The sequence below is a fragment of the Neoarius graeffei genome, chromosome 10 (assembly GCF_027579695.1).
Source record: "Neoarius graeffei isolate fNeoGra1 chromosome 10, fNeoGra1.pri, whole genome shotgun sequence".
NCBI classification, from domain to species: Eukaryota; Metazoa; Chordata; class Actinopteri; order Siluriformes; family Ariidae; genus Neoarius; species Neoarius graeffei.
In genome coordinates this window covers 26,832,722-26,860,365 of record NC_083578.1, presented here as the reverse complement: position 1 = coordinate 26,860,365, position 27,644 = coordinate 26,832,722, and the positions used below count along the sequence as shown (strand labels likewise).

Genomic DNA, 27,644 nt, shown 5'->3' with positions numbered 1-27,644 from the left:
GGACGAGAGTGTGCGAATGAAATGTGAAAGACCGACTACAGTAACGGAAAGCGAGAAGAAAAGACGTTAAGTTGCGAAGGAAAGGAAACGCAGGACCAAACTAATAAATATCGGCGGTCAGCGAGCACCTCGGTGTGATCAGCTGTTCGTTTAGCAACAAAATGATGGAACTGTCAGTGCACCGTCAAAGGTAAACCTGCGCAAACGCAGCACACGGACTTCCTCTGTCTGCTTGACTGCACAAAGCGAGCGATTTCATCCACGTTATTTGCTCAGGAATCCCTTTAAATTAAATAACTTCCCAGCCACAGAATTGCCTGATATTTTGTGAGATATTACAGAAATAAACCTAGATCACAATGACCAAATTTCAGAGGGAACTAAATTTCACCGATTTTATGAAATCGAAAGGCCGTCTCGCTTTAACGAGACAAAAAACAAAAACACACAGCATGTTACCAAGAAAGTCTAAAGTCTCAAACCTTGAACTGTTTAACAGACAAACTCTTATTAACTAACGTTAGGAAGTATTAGCATGGCATAACCTGCATACAGCCATAATTCTGTTTTATTTTTCATCATGGCGATTATGTTGTGGATTAAGTGTTTGGCTGGTTAGTTTTCCCCCGCTTCCACTGCATGTGTGTTATATTTATTTCACGATAAGCTTCACTAATCCCCAGTCAGACACACTGCGCTCATGTACGACTGAGTACAGTGGATATAGTAAATAATCCATGATAACCTTAGAGAATACATTTGTGTTGTTATTCTTATTACTGCAAATTCCAGTTCATTCCTGCCAGAATTTCATTCCAGATGAACGAAGACCAAATTAAGACAAAAGCTTTGCTCGGTGATGTAGTGACTCGTTACCATAGGTCAATTATGCAAGCTATGTTAGGACTAGGACTGTTTTGGCCTCTAGAGGCCGCTGTTATTTCCTTTTCATGTCGTGTTTATTTTGGCCTCTAGAGGCCGCCACTGTTCCTGTGTTTTGTGTTTGTGTTAATTGCCTAATTATCTTCACCTGTGTCCTTAATTAGTTTGTCTATTTATACCCCTGAGTTCAGTCCTCTTGTCACGGAGTCTTTGTGCTGTTATGTTTATCTCCAGTTTCCTTTGTACTGTGTTTTTTGATCTTCTTAGCTTTTGTATTTTTGCACTTTGCTTTTCTTTTGGATTTTACTCTTTGGTTTTTTTTTGTCTTTTGTTTTGCCCTGTATATAGTGTATATAGTTTAAATAAACCTTTTGATTCTTTTTCTACTTCCGCCTCACGCCTCTGCATTTGAGTCATCCCCCTGGTGGCCTAGTGGGGGTTTGCTGGATTATCACACCAACGAACCAGGTTCGAATCCCAGCAAAACCCTAACAGAAAGACTCCGTCATGACCGACTCAGCAGAGGCTGCTTCAACTGTCTACCCGGCCAACCTTCAGGGAATTATGGCAGCTTTGACACGCTTCGGAGCGACCATGGACGCTCATGGACGTACGCTCACCAGCCAACGTGAGGCCCTCGCTCGCCACGAGGAACTGCTTCAGCAAATTGGGAAAACCCTGGCACAGCTGACATCTCTGCCTGCATCTCCTGCTCCTGATCCAGTTCCTGCTCCTGATCCAGCTCCCACTCCTGCTCCAGTGCCTCCTGCAATGCTGCCTTCTTCACCTCGCGAACCCAGCCTTCCTGCACCACAGAGGTATGACGGCAAGCACAGTGAGTGCCGAGAGTTCCTTACCCAGTGTCAACTCACCTTTGAGCTTCAGCCTACCACCTACACTACGGATCGCCGCAAGATTGCCTTTGTGATCACCTTATTAGCTGGTAAGGCGCGAGCCTGGGCTACTGCTATCTGGCAAAGACAGGGACCTGAGTGCTTTGATTTCCAGCTGTTTTCTGAAGAGATGCTTCGGGTCTTCGATCAGGCAGACATCAGTACCGACGCAGCCCGAAAGCTCATGTCCATCCGGCAAGGAGGAAGCGTCGCAGATTACGCCATCTCGTTCCGAACACTCGCAGCAGTAAGTGGATGGAACGAGACTGCCCTGGTGTCAGCCTTCCACCATGGTCTGTCTGACCCCATCAAGGACGGTCTGGCCTCTATTGGATGCCCAAGTGACCTCGAAACCCTCATCTCACATGCTATTCGTCTGGACAACAGGATGAGAGAACGCCACCAAGCCTTGAGCCCCCCCAGCCTCCCTACCTCTACCTGGAGACCGTCTACCTCCTTCAGTGACTGTCCAGAACCCATGCAAGTGGGTCGTACTCGCCTCTCCGCATCTGAGAGGGAGCGCAGAAGGAGGGACAAGTGCTGCATCTACTGTGGCAAGCCTGGTCACTTCCGAGCATCATGTCCCGAACTCTTGGGAAAAGGACCGCCCCGTCCAGCCGAGGGAGGGTTGTGACGGGGCCTACCCTCTCTCCCGGACTCCCTGGCCAAGGAATCTACATCCCGGTCTCCATCTCCTGGGGTGAGTCTGTCCACTCTTGTCAAGCTTTGATAGACTCAGGGGCGGCTGGGAACTTTATGGATATTCACTTCGCCCAAAGCATCAATATACCTACTGCACCTCTTGAAGTCCCACTGTCTGTGTCTGCCCTCGATGGCCAAGCGTTAGGTGATGGAAGAGTCACCCAAGTTACTTCTCCAGTTTTCCTCCAGTCTCAAGGTCACAAGGAAGAAATATCCCTGCACCTGATTCCTTCACCTGAGTTCCCAGTTATTCTAGGCCTTCCTTGGCTTACTCGCCACAACCCTCGCATAGACTGGGTAACAAGCCAGGTTGTGGAATGGGGCCCTGCATGCCATGCCTCTTGTCTGCTCTCTAGCTCTCCTGTGTCTCCTGCCGAGCCCCCTGATCTCACCGAGTTATCTCAAGTTCCCACAGAGTACTGGGATCTCAAGGAGGTATTCAGCAAGAGCAGGGCCGCCGTTCTTCCTCCGCACCGGGCCTACGACTGTGCCATCGACTTGCTCCCTGGGACTACCCCTCCTCGTGGCAGACTGTTTTCACTCTCTCAGCCAGAACGCAAGGCCATGGAGGAATACCTCAAAGATGCCCTGGTCTCTGGGTTTATTCGACCCTCCACTTCACCTGCTGGAGCCGGCTTCTTCTTTGTCGGCAAGAAGGATGGGGGGCTCCGACCATGTATTGATTATAGGGGCCTGAATAAGATCACTGTGCGCAACCGATATCCCCTTCCGCTGATGTCCACAGCTTTCGACCTGCTCCAAGGCGCCACCGTCTTCACCAAGTTGGACCTACGGAACGCATACCACCTCATCCGTATCCGACAGGGAGACGAGTGGAAGACTGCCTTTAACACCCCGTCTGGGCACTACGAATACCAGGTGATGCCCTTCGGACTCACCAACGCACCAGCTGTTTTTCAGGCCCTAATCAACGACGTCTTAAGGGACATGATTAACCTATACGTTTTTGTCTACCTCGACGACATCCTTATCTTTTCCAAGACCGTGCAGGAGCACCGCCACCATGTCCGCCAGGTTCTCCAGAGGCTGCTACAGAACAATCTGTTCGCCAAGGCCCAGAAATGCGAATTTCATGTTCCCGAGGTCTCCTTTCTGGGATTTATTGTACGGACAGGCCAACTCCAAATGGACCCTGCCAAGACCCTGGCCGTCCGGGATTGGCCTACTCCCAAGTCCGTTAAGGAGGTTCAGCGGTTCTTAGGATTCGCTAACTTCTACCGCAAGTTCATCAGGAACTTCAGTTCTGTGGCAGCACCCATGTCAGACCTCACCAAAGGGACAGGTGGATCTTATGGCTGGTCTCCTCAGGCAGAAAAGGCGTTCAAAGACCTCAAGGACCGCTTCTGCACGGCACCCATTCTGGTTCTCCCGGACACCTCCCAACCATTCATCGTGGAGGTGGACGCCTCGGACAGTGGTGTCGGCGCGGTGCTCTCTCAACGTTCGGAAGGAAAGCTGCACCCCTGCGCTTACTTCTCCCACCGCCTGAGTCCTGCTGAGTCCCGGTACGATGTGGGGGATCGAGAACTGCTAGCGGTCAAACTGGCCCTTGAGGAGTGGAGGCACTGGCTGGAGGGAGCACAACATCCATTCCTGGTTTGGACTGACCACAAGAACCTGGAGTACCTCCAGCAAGCCAAGAGACTGAACCCTCGACAGGCTAGGTGGGCCCTGTTTTTCAGTCGGTTTGACTTCACCCTCTCATACCGCCCCGGCTCCAAGAACACCAAACCTGACGCACTGTCCAGACTGTTCTCTGCCACTAACAGGGAGAATGAAGTCGGGCCTATTATCCCTGTGTCCCGGATTGTGGCCCCTGTCCGCTGGGGTATTGAGGAGGCTGTCCGACGAGCCCAACGCCAGGACCCCGGTCCTGGGACGGGGCCACCAGGCCTCTTGTACGTCCCACATCAAGCCCGGGCCAAGGTTCTCCAGTGGGGTCACTCTTCCCCTCTCACCGCCCACCCGGGAGCTCGGAGGACCCTGGACTTCCTGAAAAGACGCTTCTGGTGGCCTAACATGGAGAAGGAAGTAAGGTCATTTGTCCTGTCCTGTGAGGTTTGCACCAGAACCAAGAACCCACGACAGCGTCCCCAGGGTCTCCTGCATCCTCTGACCATTCCCCGGCGTCCCTGGTCCCACGTGGCAGTCGACTTTATCACGGGTCTCCCTGAGTCACAAGGTAACACGGTCATTTTGGTCTTAGTTGACAGATTCTCCAAGGCCTGCCGCTTCATACCACTGTGCAAACTCCCCTCTGCTCTTGAAACTGCGAAACTTTTGTTTAATCATGTCTTCCGAGTCTTTGGTCTTCCACAGGACATCGTCTCAGACCGAGGGCCCCAGTTCTCCTCCCGAGTGTGGCACGGGTTCTGCAAGGTCATCGGAGCCACTGCCAGCCTCTCCTCTGGGTTTCACCCACAGTCCAATGGTCAGACGGAGAGGCTCAACCAGGACCTGGAAACCACCCTGCGAGGCCTGGCTATGGATAACCCGACATCGTGGAGCACCTGGCTGCCATGGGCGGAGTACGCCCACAACACCCTGCAGTCATCGGCCACCAAGCTGTCGCCATTCCAGTGCCAATTCGGGTTCCAGCCACCTCTGTTCCCGGACCAGGAGGAGGACGCGGGGGTGCCCTCGGTCAACCAATATGTGAGACGGTGTCGCAAGACCTGGAGCAAGGTCAGGAAGACCCTCATACAGACCTCCAGAACCAACCAGACTCAGGCCAACCGCCATAGAAGACCTGCACACGCTTTCCGCCCTGGGCAGCGTGTTTGGCTGTCCACTAAGGACCTTCCACTGCGGGTGGAGAACCGCAAGCTTGCTCCTCGCTACATTGGCCCCTTCAAGGTGGTGCGCAGGGTGAACCCTGTCTCCTACCGGCTCCAGTTGCCCCGGACTCTGAGGATCAACCCCACTTTCCATGTTTCCCTGTTACAGCCCGTACTGACGTCTACGTATGCCCCTGCCCCTAGGAACCCCCCACCCCCCCGCATCTTCCAGGGGCAGACTGTGTTCACTGTGAATCGCCTGCTTGACTCCCGCCGGGTCCGCGGCGGGTTGCAATATCTGGTGGACTGGGAGGGCTATGGTCCTGAGGAGCGCTGCTGGGTTCCTGCTCGGGATGTCCTTGATAAAGAACTATGTCGGGACTTCCATTCGGCCCATCCGGATCGCCCTGGGAACGTCAGGAGACGCTCCTAGAGGGGGGGGTCCTGTTAGGACTAGGACTGTTTTGGCCTCTAGAGGCCGCTGTTATTTCCTTTTCATGTCGTGTTTATTTTGGCCTCTAGAGGCCGCCACTGTTCCTGTGTTTTGTGTTTGTGTTAATTGCCTAATTATCTTCACCTGTGTCCTTAATTAGTTTGTCTATTTATACCCCTGAGTTCAGTCCTCTTGTCACGGAGTCTTTGTGCTGTTATGTTTATCTCCAGTTTCCTTTGTACTGTGTTTTTTGATCTTCTTAGCTTTTGTATTTTTGCACTTTGCTTTTCTTTTGGATTTTACTCTTTGGTTTTTTTTTGTCTTTTGTTTTGCCCTGTATATAGTGTATATAGTTTAAATAAACCTTTTGATTCTTTTTCTACTTCCGCCTCACGCCTCTGCATTTGAGTCATCCCCCTGGTGGCCTAGTGGGGGTTTGCTGGATTATCACACCAACGAACCAGGTTCGAATCCCAGCAAAACCCTAACAAGCTAGATGAGAGTAGGCACAATACATGTACAGTATGGTATCATAGGTGAAAACGTACAAAAAATCGTATTGTGTATACACACAGTACTGTGCAAAAGTCTTCGGCAACCTATTATTTTTTTCATAAAAACTTTGTTATAGATTTCTATTTGATGACGTCTATATTATCGAGTCAGTACAAAAACATTTGAGTCCAAATGTTCGTTTTCCAGCACAAAATTAAATGTTACAGGAAAAAAAAATTGTTTGTATCTGAGCAGCATATTACCCAAGAGAGCACTTTTCAGATTAAAAAAGAAAACATAATGAAGGCTGCTGGGTTTCGGTGCAAAATGAAGACGCGAGTGTGACAGTCAAAGTGTCCAGAAGAACTGTGGCTGGTTCTGTAAGACTCTCAGTAAAACCTACAGCTCATTTCCTTATCAAACTGCACTCACTGTATCCTGAGATTACTGGTTTTGTTTTTAAAGCAAAGGGTCGTCTCACACCAAATATTAAATTTGTCTCATTTATTATGGCTTATTGCTTATAGTATTTTTAAAGAAACAGGTTCCGGTGGGAGGCGGCACGGTGGTGTAGTGGTTAGCGCTGTCGCCTCACAGCAAGAAAGTCCTGGGTTCGAGCCCAGCAGCCGATGAGGGCCTTTCTATGCGGAGTTTGCATGTTCTCCCCGTGTCTGCGTGGGTTTCCTCTGGGTGCTCCGGTTTCCCCCACAGTCCAAAGACATGCAGGTTAGGTTAACTGGTGACTCTAAATTGACCGTAGGTGTGAATGTGAGTGTGAATGGTTGTCTGTGTCGATGTGTCAGCCCTGTGATGACCTGGCGACTTGTCCAGGGTGTACCCCGCCTCTCACCCATAGTCAGCTGGGATAGGCTCCAGTTTGCCTGCGACCCTGTAGGACAGGATAAGCGGCTACAGATAATGGATGGATGGATGGATGGATGGATGGATGGATGGAAGGGTTCCATCCGGCTGTCCGGTCATGTTTTCGTTTCCGGACCATATCTTTAAAACTACTGAAGATATCTTCATGAAACTTTGCCTACAGTACATATCAAGCAACATGTGAACTGGTGCCTTTTGCTATCTTGTATCAAATTTTTACATAAAAAATAGATTTTGACTTCGTTCTAAGAGCAATGTTTGTTTCCGGAGCACATATCCAAAACTATTCATGATACGGATTTGAAACTTGGTATACATGTTAACAAGGTGATGTAGATGTGCCTTTTCGTACGAAGAAATTTAAGAAATTTTCATTTTTCATGTTTCCATAGAACGTACCCTGTGCCCGAAATCACTCACTCGTTCACTACTCCCTATATAGGGAATTACTATATAGGAGGACTATATAGTGAGCTCTTTGGTAAAATGAAAAAACCAAATGCCGTTATTTACGTCATTACCGTCACACAATTAAAACGTGCCAGATCAGTCGGCTGGTGGGTTTTCAAAATAATAAATACATGCATGTATTTTTGTGATGAATACATATTATACTGAGCGCATTTCCCACATTAATAAATACAAAAATACTTTGTGTCTGCTGCATCTTTCAGTTCTTTTAAATCAAGGCTGAATACTTTATTCTTTGCTGCTGCCTTTTATTCAAACAAATTTGAGACTTTTAATTTGATTTCTTTCAGCGCGACCGCAATGCATGATGGGATATATTGATTTGGTTAGTGACCATCGGTTGTACGCTACTTTTCGTGATGCATTGTGGGATACTTTGAGTGCACTATATAGGGAGTAAATAATCTTCAATAAGGTTTTGGACAGCACTACAAAATGGCGTCCCCACTATATAGTGAGTTGGGAGCGATTTCGGACACAGGGTTAGTCGCTCAGGTTAGTCTTAGGGGTAGCTTTTGTTTCTGGAGCAGAACTTGAAAACTATGAGTGGCATGGTCTTGAAAGTTGGTATACGTGTTGATTATGTATATGTGCCTTTTGATACTAAGAAATGTGAGAAACTTTCATTTTTAGCTCACCTGGACCAAAGGTCCGGTGGGTTTATGCCATGGGCTGCTGAGGTCAGTGGAAAGAGGTAGGGTTGGTTTCCTGCAGCAGAACTTGGTATATAGTTGGTATATAGGGCGGGGGATATAGATGACTCGGTCTTCTTGTTTAATGTTGAAACATTTAATTTCATTATTTTTTAAGCCATTTTTGGTCTCCAGCATTTCTTTACATGTGCACAGTACTATATTATATACATTCCATTCTATCCACATTCACTGGATATGAGCAATCACGCACTCTGATTGGCTACTCTACTACAAGGCTATCAGCTCATATACTGTAAGTAGAGAAAAACAAAATGGCGGCGCACATCAAGTCAGATACATCACTTTGATTGATTGATTTAATTTATTGAGGTAAAATAACATGCAAACCAGCTATACCGTACACATATACACCACAGCTGAAAAACATGAAACTAAACCAAGAATTACACAAAAAGTGTAAAATACACTTCTTTCCATTGTGGTCCCACAGTAAAGTTTCAAGATGGCAGAAACAAGGTTAAAAAAAAAAAAAGACTAGAAATACCGACAATGGAAATCGGTCATAAGCATATGACTAGAACACCAGCAGAAATATTACTAAGAATAATAGCATAAAAAGACAATTACGGATTATGTAAAAAGTGCCTTTTAACAGTCCTTTTAAAACACTGAAAGCTCTGAATTGAGTGTATCTGAGGCGGCAGATTGTTCCACAGCATTGAACAGGAAGGATTTTTGATCATGACTCTTGAACTTAGGGATCATTATCAAGTATTTAAAAGAAACCGAAATCGGTAAAAGAATATAGTCCCCCCCCAATATCTCCTGTTCCACACTCCAGCCCAGTCGGTTGCGGTAATGCACCTTTAAGTTGGTCTGCCAACCGCCAAAAAACCCTAAAGAAGAAAAAAAAAAAAAAAAAAGGTGGAGTGTGTTACTGAACCAACCAAGGACGAAATAAAAACTCTACTGGAAAAAAAGCAACAAAATATGGAATAAACATATTTTATGGTAAGAACGTATCTCCCCCCCCCCCCCAAGATATTTTTTAAGAATTATTATTATTAGTTCTGAGCTCGGGCGGCACGGTGGTGTAGTGGTTAGCGCGGTCACCTCACAGCAAGAAGGTCCGGGTTCAAGCCCCGTGGCCGGCGAGGGCCTTTCTGTGCGGAGTTTGCATGTTCTCCCCGTGTCCGCGTGGGTTTCCTCCGGGTGCTCTGGTTTCCCCCACAGTCCAAAGACATGCAGGTTGGGTTAACTGGTGACTCTAAATTGACCGTAGGTGTGAATGTGAGTGTGAATGGTTGTCTATGTGTCAGCCCTGTGATGACCTCGTGACTTGTCCAGGGTGTACCCCGCCTTTCGCCCGTAGTCAGCTGGGATAGGCTCCAGCTTGCCTGTGACCCTGCAGAACAGGATAAAGCGGCTACAGATAATGAGATGAGTTCTGAGCTCAGCCTCAGTGGTGCCACACCACTAACTGAGGCTGGCACACCAATTACGTTCTTAAAACACGCTTGAACTTGGTTAAACATACACATACACCCAGGTGCCTCGACAGGCTTCAGCCAAAGGCCGAGCCAAAAACTATATTCTTTTAGCAATTTCTGTTTCTTTTAAATACTTGATAATTTTTTGGGTTTTGTTTTTGAGAAGAGTTTTTATTTCGTCCTTGGTTGGAATCCTTGGTTAGAACCCACATTCACTGGATATGAGCAATCGCACACACTGATTGGCTACTCTATTACTAGGCTATCAGCTCATATATGGCGAGTAGAGAAAAACAAAATGGCGAAGCGTACTGCTGAACCAACCGAGGACAAAATAAAAACTCTACTCAGAAGAAGAAAAAAAAAGCAACAAAATATAGAATAAACGTATTTTATGGTAAGAATGTATCGTTTTTGAAAGATATTTTTCAAGAATTATTATTAAAGCATTTTTCACAAATTGCTACTGTCATTTCGACGGTTTGTTTCCATTCTAAGTGGAAATGTTTCGTCGGACGTTTTGTATAAAGTTTTTATTTATCGAATTTGTAAACAATAAAAATAAAAATGCTCTGTTTCTCAAAATCCAGTGAATATGGATAGAATAAAACAGTTATTCCACTCAACCTGGTCGTACGTGGCTTATAGCCCTATCAGCTCATGTACAACTCGATTTCGTGGAATCTCATCTCTTCATCTCTAGCCGCTTTATCCTGTTCTACAGGGTCGCAGGCAAGCTGGAGCCTATCCCAGCTGACTACGGGCGAAAGGCGGGGTACACCCTGGACAAGTCGCCAGGTCATCACAGGGCTGACACACAGACAACCATTCACACTCACATTCACACCTACGGTCAATTTAGAGTCACCAGTTAACCTAACCTGCATGTCTTTGGACTGTGGGGGAAACCGGAGCACCCGGAGGAAACCCACGTGGACACAGGGAGAACATGCAAACTCCGCACAGAAAGGCCCTCGCCGGCCACGGGGCTCGAACCCGGACCTTCTTGCTGTGAGGTGACAGCGCTAACCACTACACCACTGTGCCGCACGATTTCATATATAACATATATAAATATTCTGTGTCAGATAGCCTTCACATCAGCAAACACACTGGGGGAAAACATGAAAGGCAAGACAAAGATGGTACTGCTTTTCTTTTGTAACTGAAGGACAACGTGTCGCACTGAAAAGCAAAACCTTCACTGCGCAGCTCTATGTCATGTTGTCTCTCAGTGAAAAACAAATCAACAGGGTGTTTTTGCTGAGGACTAATTTCGCATCATTTTCCTGTTGCACTCCAGTTCACTTTCATCAGTGTGCTGCAGTTGTGCCACACTGAAATACAATCACCGTTCTATCACAGTGCGTTGAGGGGCGTGGCTATATCCGAAGAAAGGCCTGAATGCCCATATAAAAAAGGTATATACACACCAGTTGGCTGCTAAAACATTTCATCTAAATGTCATTAATTTAAAAAAAAAAAAAACTATACTAGCTTATTGATGAATGGATTTCCACGTTATATGGTTACAGTAAGCGAGGACACAATGGCAGGTCCAGACGAAGGCTCCATCCACGTTAAGCTGGGTAAATTTGAACATGCGTAATTATTTCTTCTGCCCACACAAATGCTTGTGCCACACACTGGCATTTCAGCCTTGCATATGCACGGTGTATCAGGATGCGTGGCAGTAAGAAAGGAACGTCACAGCATCGCCAGCTTACATAGCTAATACTCTAGGATGTGTAACACGATCTCCTTGTACATCAGGGTGCGGCGTATTTTTAAGTCCACACTTAAAAACCCGTAGCAGGTTTGATACGTCACGTGTAGGCCATAAAAATGAAAGCTACGCAGCAGTGACGCAGCCGGCACGTTGCTTGAACACCTATTACGCCGTGTGAACGCTTTAGTTGACGTGCTGATGAAGGTGGCTCTGAGGCTGGCTGGGTGGATGCGACTGATGTGTTTCCTCTTCCCTTGCCTTTCTTGGGTCCTGACTTCTTCGCTGCCATGATGCTTTCTTGACTGTGACAAATGACAATGAACGCAGCTTGGGGCCCCCCTTTATACCCACCTGTGAACGCCGCAGGTAGGCAGCAGCAACGTTACAAGAACGAAACGGTTATGCCGTGGCAATGCATCATATGCCACGCATATGCTTCAGTACGCCATAACTATGTCCCTTGAACCCCATACAAACCCCAGATACGCCACACATACACTGTGTACGTCGCAGGACTTTAATTTTGGACAAAATACACCTCATTTCTTGCCGTTTGACCCACATGCCGCTTACGTGGCAGTGCGACACAAGCATAAAATGCTGGTTACGAATGTAACCGTGGTTCTATGACTAAGTGGAAGACCGCCAGGGCGGTGCTGAAAGCACTAGTGGAAGGATCTTTCGGATGCAAAGATCCTTCCACTAGTGCTTTCAGCACCGCCCTGGCGGTCACGAGTGAAGGAAATAGAACAGTGCTTTAGCTACCAAAAAACGAAAGGTTTTCAGCTAACGAAACATAAAAAGATGAGATGGTGTTACAGTAACGTCAAAGTCTTCCCAGGCTGTCTCCTGTCCCAGTACTAACCAGCACTTGAGGCACTTGGGTGTGATGCCGATCTCCGTTTCCGTAGCCCTCAACCGCTCGCCTGTTACATACAGTGGATATAAAATGTGTACACACCCCGTTAAAATGATAGGTTTTTCTGATGTAAAAATATGAGACCATGGTAACTTTTCCCACCTTTAACGTGACCTATAACCTGTACAATTCAATTGAAAAACAAACAAATCTGTTCGGGGGAAAACCATAAAAAATAAAAAATGTACAATAAGCTGGTTGCACAAGTGTGCACACCCTTAAACTAATACTTTGTTGAAGCACCTTTTGATTTAATTACAGCATTCGGTCTTTTTGGGTCGGAGTCGATCAGCCTGCCACAACTAGTCTTGGCAATATTTGCCCATTCTTCCTTGCAAAAGCGCTCCAAATCTGTCAGATTGCGAGGGCATGTCTTGTGCACAGCCCTCTTCAGGTCACCCCACAGATTTTCAATTGGATTTAGGTCTGGGCTCTGGCTGGGCCATTCCAAAACTTTTTTGGGGTCATTGTCGTGCTGAAAGATGAAATTCCTCTTCATTTTCATCTTTCTAGCAGACACCTGAAGGTTTTGGGCCAAAATTGACTGGTATTTAGAACTGTTCATAATTCCCTCCAGCTTGACTAAAGCCCCTCTTCCAGCTGAAGAACAACAACCCCAAAACATGATGCTGCCACCACCATGCTTCACCGTGGGTATGGTGCGCTTTTGGTGATGCACAGTGTTGTTTTTGTGCCAAATATACCTTTTGGAATTGTGGCCAAAAAGTTCAACCTTGGTTTCATCAAACCATAACACATTTTCCCACATGCTTTTGGGAGAGTTGATGTATTTTTTTGCGAAATTTAGCCAGGCCTGGATGTTTTTCTTTGTAAGAAAAGGCTTCCGTCTTGTGACCCTACCTCATAGTCCAGACGGAGAATAGGGGAGATTGTCACCACATGTAGTACACAACCAGTACTTGCCAGAAATTCCTGCAGCTCCTTCAGTGTTGCTGTAGGCCTCTCGGCAGACTCCCTGACCAGTTTTCGTCTTGTCTTTTCATCAATTTTGGAGGGACGTCCAGTTCTCGGTAATGTCACTGTTGTCCCATATTTTCTCCACTTCTTGATGACTGTCTTCACTGTGCTCCATGGTATATCTAATGCTGTGGAAATGTTTTTGTATCCTTCTCCTGACTGATACCTTTCAACAATGCTTTGTAAGCTCTCTGCAAACCCTGGCTTTTGCTGGAGGATGCAACTGAGTAAATGTCTGAACTTTATTTGGGGTTAATCAGAGTCACTTTAACTGATGGAACGCGTGTACCCAAAAAGACTGAATGCTGTAATTAAATCAAAAGGTGCTTCAACAAAGTATTAGTTTAAGGGTGTGCACACGTATGCAACCAGCTTATTGTACAGTTTTTTAAAATGTTTTTCCCCCGAACAGATTTGTTTGTTTTTCAATTGAATTGTACAGGTTATAGGCCACATTAAAGGTGGGAAAAGTTTTGAAATTATTTATCGTGGTCTCTTTTTTTTTTACATCAGAAAACTCTATCATTTTAATGGGGTGTGTACACTTTTTATATCCACTGCAGCTAGGGTTACAGTGGGAGGCTGGTCCTCTGGTAACGGCGCGAGTTTGACTCCCTACTTGCACCTGTATTGCAGCGTACCTTGCCAGATGGCAGTAGGTACCATTTTTATGATGGTCTTTGGTATGACCCGACCGTGAGTCGAACTCACGACCTCTCGGTCGAGAGGCAGACACGCGAACCACTAGGCCAGTTTTAATCGTTTTAATCGTAAATCAAAAAAAAAAAAAAAAGTGGCATTAAAAGGAATTTGCGTTAACATCCCGTTAATATTAACATTTCTTGTATTCTCACTTTTCCTGTTGGCTTCCATTTACTGAATAAAAAACATTCAGCGCTTGGACCTGTTGACAAGTTTACAGTCATGGACTCGTTGTGGATTTTTTTTAATTGACAGAAATGATGACTTGTTGGGGAAAAAAAAAAAAATCCATGACTTTCGCTTGACACAACCCTCAGGCTAGGTAAGCAGGAAAGGTATCACTGGTGCGTGTGTGGTGTTGTTTTTTTTTTTACCTTGTATATGTGTGTGTCTTAGTGGGACCAGCCAAATGTCCCCATAATTATAGGAATATCTGACAGTTTGACCTTTTAGCAGTTTTTTTTTTTTCAAAAAACCATCAATCACTTTTATTTCAAAAACCTAAAGAAGCAAAACCTTTTGGTTATCAAACTTGGCGATAGATTTAGGGGTCATGTAATAAACATCAATAAGCTGCATTAACAATTCTATCAAAGGAAGGTCCTCGTAAGGATATTCTGACAAATCAGTGTGTGTATTAATGAGAACGTTTTGTCACACGCCTACTCAAAAACACCCACATCCAATCCCTGATCTCAAGAGTTCTCATATACTGTAGTATCAGAACGACAGATCAGTGAAAAGAGAGATAGAGTGACCGGAAGACTGTTAGTCAGTCAGTTATCAGCCATGTTTTTACAAGAAGTCCTGTTAAAGATGTGAAAAAGTAATATAAACATGTCACTCTTGATTAAAAGGCATTTGAATCGACGGACCACGCTGTAGAAAAGCATGGAGAGATCATCACTATGGCACCAGGGATATTTTTATGGCTTCGGGATTGGTGCTGTGCCTACTATCAGGTTATAAAATACACACGTTCGCTTCATGTTCATCAGGGAGGAAAGAAATTGCAGTGTTGCTTTCGGTGGGAACACTGTGCCTTCACTAATCAGCTGTTTCCAAGTCAACCTGACCATTCCTCATTTTACTCAGGTATCAGTTCTGCTTTAGTCGGCCGTCTATTTGTTTATCCAGCAAAATACTTCAAATGGTAGTCGAGTTAGTTTAATGGCTGCATCACAAATTTACAATAAAATTCTGAGAAACTAAGATACCAGAAACAGTCACGTACGGTACATCTAACAAAGAAAAACCAAATAGAGAGGTGCGACCTAACCCCTACTTATTGAAAAGATGAGATACACTATCTAAAAACTACAGAAATACTATTAGGAGATGAAAAAAAAAAACATATGCATTGCTTTAACGAAGCAGCAATTAATGATGGAAGCAAAAATATTCATGACTAATTCGGGTAAGTTACCACACTGAGAAAATGTAAGAACGCACCAATGTGCAGGAGGTTATACGTCCTCAGTGTTGCACTTACAAAGAGAAAAACTGGCTATATGGTATCAATTACACACACACACACACACACACACACACACAAAAAAAACCAATTCCAAAAAAGTTGGGACGCTGTGTAAACTGTAAATAAAAACTGAATGCGACAATTTGCGAATCTTGGAAACCCTATATTTCATTAAATATAGTACAAAGACAACATATCAAATGTTGAAACTGAGAAATTTTATTGTTGTTTGAAAAATGTATGCTCATTTTGAATTTGATGTCAGCAACACATTTCAAAAAAGTTGGGACAGCGGCATGTTTACCACCGTGTTGCATCACCTCTACTTTTAACAACGCTCTGTAAACGTTTGGGAACTGAGGAGACCAATTGCTGTAGTTTTGAAAGAGAAATGATGTCCCATTCTTGCCTGATATACAGTTTCAGTTGCTCAACAGTTCGGGGTCTCCTTTGTCGTATTTTGCGCCAAGTGTTTTAAATGGGAGATAGGTCTGGACTGCAGGCAGGCCACTTTAGCACCCGGACTCTTTTACTACGGAGCCATGCAGTTTTAATATGTGCAGAAAGCAGTTTGGCATTGTCTTGCTGAAAGAAGGAAGGCCTTCCCTGGAAAAGATTTTGTTTGGATGGCAGCATATTGCTCTGAAAAGTGTAACATATCATTCAGCATTAATGATGCCTTCCCAGATGTACAAGCTACTCATGTCATGTGCACTAATGCCCCCTCATACCATGACAGATGCTGGCTTTTGAACTGTGCACTGATAACAAGCCGGATGGTCCCTCTCCTCTTTAGCCTGGAGGACGTGGTGTCCATGATTTCTAAAAAGAATTTCTCCTTTTGATTCACCAGACCTCGGAACAGTTTTCCACTTCGCCTCATCTCATCTCATCTGTAGCCGCTTATCCTGTTCTACAGGGTCGCAGGCAAGCTGGAGCCTATCCCAGCTGACTACGGGCGAAAGGCGGGGTACACCCTGGACAAGTCGCCAGGTCATCACAGGGCTGACACATAGACACAGACAACCATTCACACTCACATTCACACCTACGGTCAATTTAGAGTCACCAGTTAACCTAACCTGCATGTCTTTGGACTGTGGGGGAAACCAGAGCACCCGGAGGAAACCCATGCGGACAGGGGGAGAACATGCAAACTCCGCACAAAAAGGCCCTCATCGGCTGCTGGGCTCGAACCCAGGACTTTCTTGCTGTGAGGCGACAGCGCTAACCACTACACCATCGTACCGCCCACTTCGCCTCAGTCCATCGTAAAAGAGCTCGGGCCCAGAGAAGGTGGTGGCGTTTCTGGATATTATTTATATCTGGTTTTAACTTGCATTTGTGGATGCAGCAATTAACGGTTTTCAGAGATGATGGTTTTCTGAAGTGTTCCTGAGCCCATACAGTGATTTCCACTACAGACATGTGTCTGCTTTTAATGCAGTGTCACCTGAGGGCCTGAAGATCACAGGCATCCAATGTCAGTTTTCAGCCTTGTCTCTTGCATACAGAGATTTCTCCAGATTCTGTGAATCTTTTAATGATATGTACCATAGATGTGATTCCCAAATTCTTTGCAATTTTACATTGAGGAATGTTATTCTTAAATTGTTGCACTGTTTGCCCACACAGTCTTTCACAGAGCGGTGAACCCCTCCCCATCTTTACTTCTGAGAGACTCAGCCTCTCTGGGATGCTCCTTTTCTACCCAATCATGTTACTGACCTATTGCCAAGTCACCAAATTAGGTTTTTTTTTTAGCATTACACAACTTTTTCAGTCTTTTGTTGCCCCGTCCCAACTTTTCTGAAAAGTGTTGCTGACATCAAATTCAAAATGAGCATATACTTTTCAAAAAATAATACAATTTCTAAGTTTCAACATTTTACATGTTGTCTTCGTACTATTTTCAATGAACTATAGGGTTTCCATGATTTGCAAATGTTCACAGTCTGTTTTGCACAGTGTCCCAACTTTTTTGGAACTGGGGTTGTATGATATGTCTGATTAATTTCTAGCCTGGAGGACTGTACATGCCTCACTTCGATATGCAAATATGAATTAGGCTGGTCCTCCTAAACAAACTATGTTTGCTTTAGTACAAGATGGCAATGAGTTCCGTAGTTCTGCAGTTCTAATAAAGTACGAATTCCTATAGTAATCCTGTTCGTGTAAATATATGAAAGTTGTAACTGTTGGGGTCTTAATTGCGCATTCTATAACGTAGCTCAAATGTATCTCAGTAATTCTTAATGTCAGTAGAAAAGAAAAGGACCTTTCTGGACCGGGGGGGAGTAAATCAGATCTTTCCCTACGATGTTCTCAGGGATACAAAGGACACATCTGACAACTGGCCTCTGCGTGCCCTTTAGGTTTTTAATGCGGATGTTCACCCATTGCAGAGCCAAAGACTGGCAACCAATATGCAGCAGCCAATACAATCAATACACACACACACTGCCTATGTTATATACAGTACGTCCACACATCCTTTGGACTAGTGTGTTAACTAAATGGTGTAGAAAAAACGGTAAGATGCATATGTGTAAATTATATTATCCAAACATCTACAGGACATTAAAATACACCTCTTGTAGTGGGATCCATGCACACACAAGTACACACACACACACACACACACACACACACACACAGTACTGCATACTCGGACTCATTTCTGTCTGCTCTTTGGCTAAACTCTTAATCCCTACAGATAGATAGACACAGCTTGACATTTAGAATATTTTTTAGTACACACACACACACACACACACACACACACACACACACACACACACACACACTCCATTTTCTAAGCTGTTCTTCTTGAGCTTTATTTATTATCTGAAGGCCATCCAGTTAAAGATCTCTCTCTCACACACACAAAATATTCTGTCAAGCAGTGGCTAAGATACATTTGTGTAAAACTGCAACTCTATCTGGTCCCAAAACCTGTGCATCCAAAGAAAATCACAAAATGTTTAACACCTGCATTTAAGGTTTGCTAATACAGGGTTATATTATATAGACAAGTGTTTTACTGGGAAATACATCACTCGTATTTTTCATACGAGCTCCATCCGGGGACATGGAGAACCAACACCGTGACATCAATCTCTGTATGTCACTCGTGAGGAAATCGATGAATTGTTTAGATAAATTTGGGTACGTTCTAATTTGTGAATGTGTCTGTATAATAAAAAGAAAATCACACGTTGGCTTGAAGATATGAAGTTTATCTTCTCGTGTTGAAAAAGTTGTATTTTTCATACGAAATACATCGCGGCTCTAAGTGACATATTTAAATAATTTTGGCTGGCATTGAGTGGTATATCAGATATATTCCACTCGTCTTCCACTCGTTCAATATCATGCTAGCTGAATGGAATATATCTGATAGACCACAAAAAAAGCCAGCCAATATTATTATTATACATACACACTTCATATCAGCATTCTCGAAGGCCGACGCGAGCTTACCCGCGACTCGGTGCTGTTAGTGCGGCAGTCCAGTTAGCTTCCAGTCGGCATAGCAGTAGCGTTAGTAAAGGCCGACGCTAGCTTACCCACGATTCGGTACTGTTAGTGAGGCAGTCCAGTCAGCTTCCAGCCGGCGTACGAATAGCATTAGCCAACGCTAGCTTAGCCGCGACTTGGTGCTGTTAGCGCGGCAATCGAATTACCTTCCAGCTGGTGTAGTGTTAGCGAAGGCTAATGCTAGCGCAGTTAAGCCAAATATTATTATTATTTTCCCTGTGTAATTTACTTAGTTACTTTTAAAATCAACATCGACAGCTACACACAACGGCGCAACCTGGCAGCCAAAATTCTCTTAATCTTCCGGTTTTAACGAAGGAAACCTGGCGGTCATGTTTGTTTACAAATTGTCACAGTTACTCACTAGCACGGAAGTTTTACATCTCTGATGTGTGACGTCATGTTGTCTTGACAACCATGCAATATTGTAAACCATATTCAACCTATGGTCATGAGCTTTGGGTAATGACCGAAAGAACAAGATCGCGGATACAAGCGACCGAAACGAGTTTCCTTCGCAGGGTGGCTGGGCGCTCCCTTAGAGATAGGGTGAGAAGCACAGTCACTCGGGAGGAGCTCGGAGTAGAGCCGCTGCTCCTCCACATCGAGAGGAATCAGCTGAGGTGGCTCAGGCATCTCTTTTGGATGCCTCCTGGACGCCTCCCTGGGGAGGTGTTCCAGGCATGTCCCCCCGGGAGGAGGCCCCGGGGAAGACCCAGGACACGCTGGAGGGACTATGTCTCTCGGCTGGCCTGGGAACGCCTCTGTGTTCTTCCCGAGGAGCTGGCCGAGGTGTCTGGGGAAAGGCAAGTTTGGGCTTCCATGCTTAGACTGCTGCCTCCACGACCCGGTCCCGGATAAAGCGGAAGAAGACGAGACAAGACGAGATATTCAATGCTCGTTCTCCATTGGGTAGAGTGGCGTAATACACATAGGATAAGCGATATGCTAACAATATTGCATGCTATCAAACCAAATGAATGAAACCGGCTAGAAGGGAATAGAACACGCATTTTTATTCCATGGGAAAAAAAAAAGTGTCCTGCATGTATAATAGTTCCCGATTTACTTGTGTACATTTTTGTGGATGGGTCCATATAATATAAAGAACATTACACAGTGGCGCAAAGTGATGCAGTTTATCTTCTCGTGTTGAAAATATTTTCACTCGTTTGCTTCGCTCACTTGTGAGTTCACCACTCGAAGATATGAAGTTTATCTTCGTGCAACCGTGTCATATCCTCTGTGTATTAGGGTGAAATTCTTGTAATGTGCATTTGCACAAATATTTGTTTTAGTAAATCAAGTAGAATTGTCATCAGGCCCTTTTTTAAAGATTTTAATAATCACTAACAAATAGCTGTTTGGTGGTGTTTGTGACAAAAATCAGGTTTGACAGATCATGATCTGTTTACATCAAAAACAGGAGTACCTGCCTAACTTAATGCCGGGAACAGACCACACAATATTTTTGTCTTTCACAATGGTCACCATGACAGATCAGGAAATTATAAACACCATAAGTTCTTGCTGTGTCTTGGTCAGGAGACTGGCAGTACTGCAAGTTCAAACCCGACCAATCATTGTTCACGTCCTTGCATGTTGTCTGGGAGGAGGGTCAGTCATGAGAAACTGTCAATCGTGGCCATCAAGGAATACGTTGTAGGAGTTGTCAAAAGTAGGTGAGAAAAATACCAAAAGTTTTGATATGCTAGACTTTTCGTCAGGGTATCATTAGGCATCCCAAACACCACATGGCTGTTCTTCGATTAGGTCACACAACAAGGCCCATTTGTTGTTCGAGATGGTGGAAATTTCTCAGCAAAATCAGGGCTCAATTCGTGATCCCGGCATAAAATACAGGAATCGACATTTCTTGTTCAGATTATCTCTTGTAATCACCAGAGGGGAACCGTCAGGGCCTTATATTTCATTTCTTTCATTCTTTAATTGCTTTCATTCTTTCAGAATTTCTTCCGATTCTAATTTGGCCTCATTTTCTATCAAATTTGCTTCAGAAATGAAAGGGTTACTGTCCTGAAAAGATTAAAATCAAGTTATCCCATGAGATCTTTTTGTTTGTTGTCTCTAGGCTGAGAAGAGTTTAGAGCTGGCTCACTCATTGGTTAGGACTTCACTGCCGGGACAGAAGGCCATGGCAGTGTATGTTTATGTAGGAAGTGACAGATGAATTAACCAATCAGATTTTGATTTATAGTGGAAGAGACCAGAAATTTATCACCCTCAGCCTTCTCGAAGGACAACGTGAGCTTAACCACGCAGCAGTGAAGTCACCTTCCAGCCGGTGTAGCATTCATCAGTAGTGTTAGTGAATGCTAATAAAGCAGTCAAGCCAGTGCTATCGAGAGCAAGTAACACAGGCTAATGACCAAGAAACTAAGATTTCGGTCTCCAGACTCTTCCTCCATGCTGCACGCTCGTGACAGTATTTTTCACTCAGACTTAAATATTCATTTCCCTGTGTAATTAGTGACTTTTAAAATAAACATCGACAACTACACACAACGGTACGACATGGCAGCCTGTCGCGAATCCCTTGCGAAATCCTTTGCCCTGTTGCTTATTTGGTGTGTCTGGGTAAGGTTTGGCTGAGCTCAAGTCCCAGGTCTAATAGTAACTCTTCGCCACTGGTAATCACTATTGTTAATGTTTATTTGCAACGACTATAATCGATGCAGTATTGAAGTCCCTCTTTTATTGTGCTGTAGTACTGCTGAAAATACAATTGCTGTTGAAGTGGTTTCACACTGAATTGTTTTAATGAGCTGCACAACAACATTTATGCAAGCAAAGTGACATATGAGGCCAGGGGCCCTATTTTTTGTGAACATAACCTGAATGCAGAATTAGCTCTTGCTTACATGTGCATGAGTGTGGGCAAAAAAAAAAAAAATCATGAAAAAGCCTTAAAAGGGGCAGGATTTGAAATCAAATCGGAAATTTACAGTTACATTAATCAAAGCTGGATTTATTAGTATTTTTATTTAAAAAAAAAAGAACACAATAATTGAGTCAGGAAAGAAAAAAAAATCTTTACGACAGGATATTTCTGACCTGCTATGAGTCACCCTGACAGTCCTGTAATAGGAAAAAGGATTCAGGAATGATGCAGTTTACTTTTTTTTCTGCTGAACAGGTCAGGCATTTGTTTTCCAGCAGAAAATTAAGTCGAGAGGCTATTACACCTGACTTGCGCTATGGGCAAGTAACACTGCAGCGGAGAGTCGACAGCACGCAGTCACACACTGTACAGACTAGCAGCTTATTTTGGTAATTATTCACAATGGTTGCCAGGGATCAGAAAAATTTCCAGCCCTACGACATCTCAAAACAAGAGTGCTCTGAGAGCACAATATCCCCCCGCTGGCAACTATGCCATAACTCTGGTAAAATGCAGCTGAATTGAACGAAATTGCAATATGCGTATAACCAACACATAAAGAATCCTGCCAAGTTTCGTGAAATTCCTCCAACAACTGTGGGAGGAGTTGATTTCAGGAGGTGAGTACCCTTCCCGGGACGGACGGGCAGACATCGCCACGACACAATCCCCCTTCGGGGCTTTCGGTCAGCGGGGGATAAAAATTGTGAGGGAAGTTGATTTCAGAAAGCATGCACACCTTGATGAAATTGCCAAAGTACAAGTTTGTTAATAATCAAGGGCATAACTCTGGTAAAATTTACCCAAATTAAACGAAATTTCAACATGCATATAACTGTCATATAACAAAGCCTTTTGCCAAGTTTGGTGAAATTCCTCCACAAACTGTGAGAGGAGTTGATTTCAGAAGAACGTACACCCTCATGAAATTGTCAAAGTTATTTAATCAAGGGTCAAAACTCTGGTCAGATTTTCACAAACGAAATTAAATCGCAATATGCGTATTACTGTCATATAACAAGGCCTTTTGCCAAGCTTCGAGAAATTCTTCCAAAAATTGTGAGAGGAGTTGATGTCAGAAGGCAAGCACACCTTCATGAAATTGTCAAAGTACAAGGTTGTTAATCAAGGGCTGTAACTCTGGTAAAATGCGACTGAATTGAACAAAATAACAATATGTGTACTACCGACATATAACAAAGAATCCTGCCAAGTTTTGTGAAATTCCTCCACAAAGTGTGAGAGGAGTTGATTTCAGAAGGAAAACACACTCTCATGAAAGTGCCAAAGTATAATTTTGTTAATCAAGGGCTGTAACTCCGGTAAAATGTGACCCAATTTAATGAAATTGCAATATGCGTATTACCAACACATAAAGAATTCTGCCAAGTTTCGTGAAATTCCTCCAAAAGTTGTGAGAGGAATAGATTTCAGAAGGTGAGCACTCTTCCCAGGACGGACGGACAGACAGGTGAACGGAAATCGGCACGACATAATCCCTCATCGGGCCTTTCGGCCAGCGGGGGATAAAAAACCGAGTGTCTTATTTCAGGGTGTGGGTTCTTAGGCACTCCAGAGATCCAAATGCATGTGCACAAGCACTGAGTTTTTCATATGTCCCCTTTAAATCTGTGCCTTTAAATACAACCTTCTGCTGGTGGTGGGTCCACAAGAGAGTGATTCCGTGTTGCTCATTCGGGTTAGCCAAGCCCCATGGACATAGGCCCGGCCACCAGGCGCTCGCCGACGAGCCCCTCGCCCAGGCCTGGCTCCAGGGTGGGGGACCCAGTATCCCTGGTCTGGGCGAGGGCACTCGGGTCCTTGCTGTTTCTCTCATAAGGGTCTTCAGAACCACTCTTTGTCTGACCTCTCATCTAGGACCTGTTTGCCTTGGGAGACCCTACCAAGGGCAAATGCCCCCGACAGCATAGCTCCTAGAATCACTGAGGTACTCAAACCCCTCCACCACGTTAAGGTGGTGATTCAAGGAGGGGCTGTCCCTTAGAGACAGGGTGAGAAGCTTGGTCATTTGAGAGAGACTCAGTAGAACCACTGCTCCTCCACATCGAAAGGAGTCAGTTGAGGTGGTTTGGGCAACTTGTTAGGACGCCCCCTGGATGCCTGCCAAGGGAGGTTCTCTGGACATGCCCCACCAGGAAGAGACCCCAGGGCAGACCCAGGACACGCTGGAGAGATTACATCTCTCAGCTGGCCTGGAAACACCTCGGTATTCCCCTGGAAGAGCTGGTGGAGGTGGCCGGGGAGAGGGAATTCTGGGCTGCTCTGCCTAGCCTGCTACCCCTGTGACCCGGATAAGCGGCAGAAAATGGATGGATGGACGCATGTGATCATAAGAAATCACGCGCACTGATTGGTCAAGAAATTCAGTCTATTTCTCAATAATCACCTCGAGTGACTCAGCAAAATGTCAGCCAATCGCTTTGTCACCGTAAGTGAGGAAGAATTACAAATCATGAAAGAAAATGCTGTTCCTAAAAGCACTAAAGACGCTCTGAAGTTTCAAAGGGAAGGTGGAACTGGGATTTATATTATCGATTTCAAAACAAAGTATTTTATGTGACTCGGTGTAGTGACGCAAGTCTGCGCACGTTACATTTGCGAGTCGCTTTTGAAGATTGGAATAAATGATTTTTTTAAAATAAATACTCACCTGTGTATTTATACGAAAACAATTATCCGCCTCAGTGAATAATAACCTCGACTTTGTGTCGGTTATTATTCACCTAGTCTTTGGCGAATAATTGTTAATTAGCAGATACTCTTATCCAGAGCGACGTACAATATACATAGAGCAGGCTGAGGATTAGCAGTTAGGGGTTAGGTGCCTTGCTCAAGGGCACTTCAGCCATTCCTCCTGGTCCAGGGAATTGAACCAGCGACCTTTTGGTCCCAAAGCTGCTTCTCTAACCATTAGGTCATGGACAGATTATGGAGTCAATGATGAGCTGCTGATGATGATGCAAGATCCATTGTGTGAGAGAGAGCGCGTGCTTCCACTGCATACACCATTTTTATTATCCTGTGTGAATATGATAAAGAATATAAAGCTTCTCAGAAGATATTTGCTTGCAAGCAAATGTCTTTCATCTTGTCAAATTTGTATTTCTGAGCACGGCTACAGTTAACAAGGGTTAAGTCCAAAAGTATTCATCCCCTTGTTTTTCCAGAGTACCTTCACTTCTCTGATAATACATCATCACTGTCGGGGTTCGACTGAAATGTCAAAGCTAATCTGTCCACATTGTAGTGAGTCACCTTTCCCTGGAACATACTGTAATCTTCGTGGCTGTAGTCATGAACTGAATATCAGGGATCGATTGTCACCAAGTTCTTCGACACGTCGATTAACAGAATATAGTCAAAAAAATAAAAAAAATACAGGAATTAACAGCCCAAACACTGGCCTTTGTATTAACTCTTCCTTCCTTCACATCATTATTTGGACTGTGTTACAGGTACAAACAAGCCACATGTCCAGTAAATACAGGGTATTGAATGGCCAGACCAAAGAAACATCATCGCACAAGTTGTACAGCTAGAGGAACAATACTGAGTAACCAATCACAGCCATGCATACACAAAGCACAAAGAGCCAATGATAAGAATCATAGAGGAACACCTGTAGGTTCTGCGCTGCTCACAAGCGCAAAGGGCTCAAATCTCTGTCTGAAATGCAGCTAATAGGTTTACAACGATTCTGCAAAATTAAAGGAAAGTGGTGATCTGGCAGAGAGAGAGAGAGAGAGAGAGAGAGAGAGAGAGAGAGAGCAGAAGCCACAGTACTCACCAGGTCATGATTAGTTGAATTGGAATCGTCTTCAGGGAAGGGGATGTAAACAGCTAAGGCCACGCAGTTGGCAAAAATAGACAGCAATATAAAGATATCAAAGGGTCTGGAAAATGCATGATTAAGGAATATAAACTCCGTTACAATTATTCCACAAAATCGAGTCGGATGTGTGCTGATGGCCGAGTCGGCTATGAGCCATGTACGACAAGATTGAGTGGAATAACTGTTTTATTCTATCCACATTGACTGGATTTTGAGAAACGGAGCATTTTGATTTTGATTTTTTTGCAACGTCGATAAATAAAAACTTTATACAAAACATCTGACAAAATCGTTTCCGCTTAGAATGGAAACAAACCGGCGAAATGACAGTAGCAATTTGTGAAAAATGCTATAATAATAATAATAATAATTCTCGAGGGAAAAAAAAAGAAAACGTTCTTACCATCAAATACTTTTTCATTCTATATTCTGGGGTTTTGTTTTCGAGCAGAGTTTTCATTTCGTCCTCGGCTGCTTCAGCAACACCGGTTTGTTTTTCTCTACTCGCGGTATATGAGCTGATATCCTAGTAGTCGAGCAGCCAATCAGAGCGCACGATTGCTCATATCCAGTGAATGTGGACGGAATAATTATCAGCATGATATTTTGCTCTGAACTGTAAAACATGCAAAAATGTAGATATTCATATACTTGAAAACGTTTTGTTTGTAGAATACTAGTTACTAAAATGTTCAATTTTTTTTAACTTTACCTAGTCCAATTCATACACATTCTAAGTTAAGTTAATTCTAAAATCTTGTGTAAAAATGCCGTTGCACAAACAGACGTCTTTAAAGGAATACATCACCCAAAAACGCTAATAATTGTATGCTAACCATTCTATGCTACAATATAAGCATTCGGTTTTCAGAATTCACTACCTTCCTTTCCTGACTGCAACTTTTAGATGAAGTAAAAAGTTAGATGTGCAAAAGTCTTAGGCACATGCAAGGAAATGCTGGAGACCAAAAATGGCTTAAAATAATGAAATAAAATGTTTCAACATGAAAAAAAAATACTATAAACAGTAAGCCATAATAAATGAACCAAAGTCAGTATTTGGGAGGCGGCACGGTGGTGTAGTGGTTAGCGCTGTCGCCTCACAGCAAGAAGGTCCGGGTTCGATCCCCGTGGCCGGCGAGGGCCTTTCTGTGCAGGGTTTGCATGTTCTCCCCGTGTCCGCGTGGGTTTCCGCCGGGTGCTCCGGTTTCCCCCACAGTCCAAAGACATGCAGGTTAGGTTAACTGGTGACTCTAAATTGAGCGTAGGTGTGAATGTGAGTGTGAATGGTTGTCTGTATCTAAGTGTCAGCCCTGTGATGACCTGGCGACTTGTCCAGGGTGTACCCCGCCTTTCGCCCGTAGTCAGCTGGGATAGGCTCCAGCTTGCCCGCGACCCTGTAGAACAGGATAAAGCGGCTAGAGATAATGAGATGAGAAGTCAGTATTTGGTGTGAGACGACCCTTTGCTTTAAATAAAATTAGTAGTCTCAGGTACAGTGAGTGCAGTTTGATAAGGAAATGAGCTGTAGGTTTTACTGAGCATCTTACAGAACCAGCCACAGTTCTTCTGGACACTTTGTCACACTCGCGTCTTAATTTTGCACCAAAACCCAGCAGCCGTCATTATGTTTCCTTTTTTAATCTGAAAAGTGCTCTCTTGTGTAACATGCTGCTCAGATACAAACATTTTTTTTCCTGTAACATTTAATTTTGTGCTGGAAAAAAAAAAGTTTGGACTCTAAAATGTTTTTGGACTGACTCGATGACGTAGACGTCATAAAATAGAAATCTATACTAAAGTTTGTGTGAAAAAAAATATTCAGGTGCCTAAGACTTTTGT

General features: G+C 44.3%; 1 protein-coding gene across 14 annotated transcripts in view; it reads right to left on the bottom strand.

Moving 5' to 3' along the window:
* cacna1db (calcium channel, voltage-dependent, L type, alpha 1D subunit, b) overlaps nucleotides 1-27,644 on the bottom strand; it is a 410,093-nt gene that overhangs the window by 333,855 nt on the left and 48,594 nt on the right. For all 14 annotated transcript variants that reach the window (XM_060931662.1, XM_060931659.1, XM_060931664.1 and 11 more), the window contains exon 3: nucleotides 25,758-25,863. In XM_060931662.1, coding sequence (XP_060787645.1) covers nucleotides 25,758-25,863 — 106 coding nt within the window. The remainder of the gene's footprint in view (nucleotides 1-25,757; nucleotides 25,864-27,644) is intronic.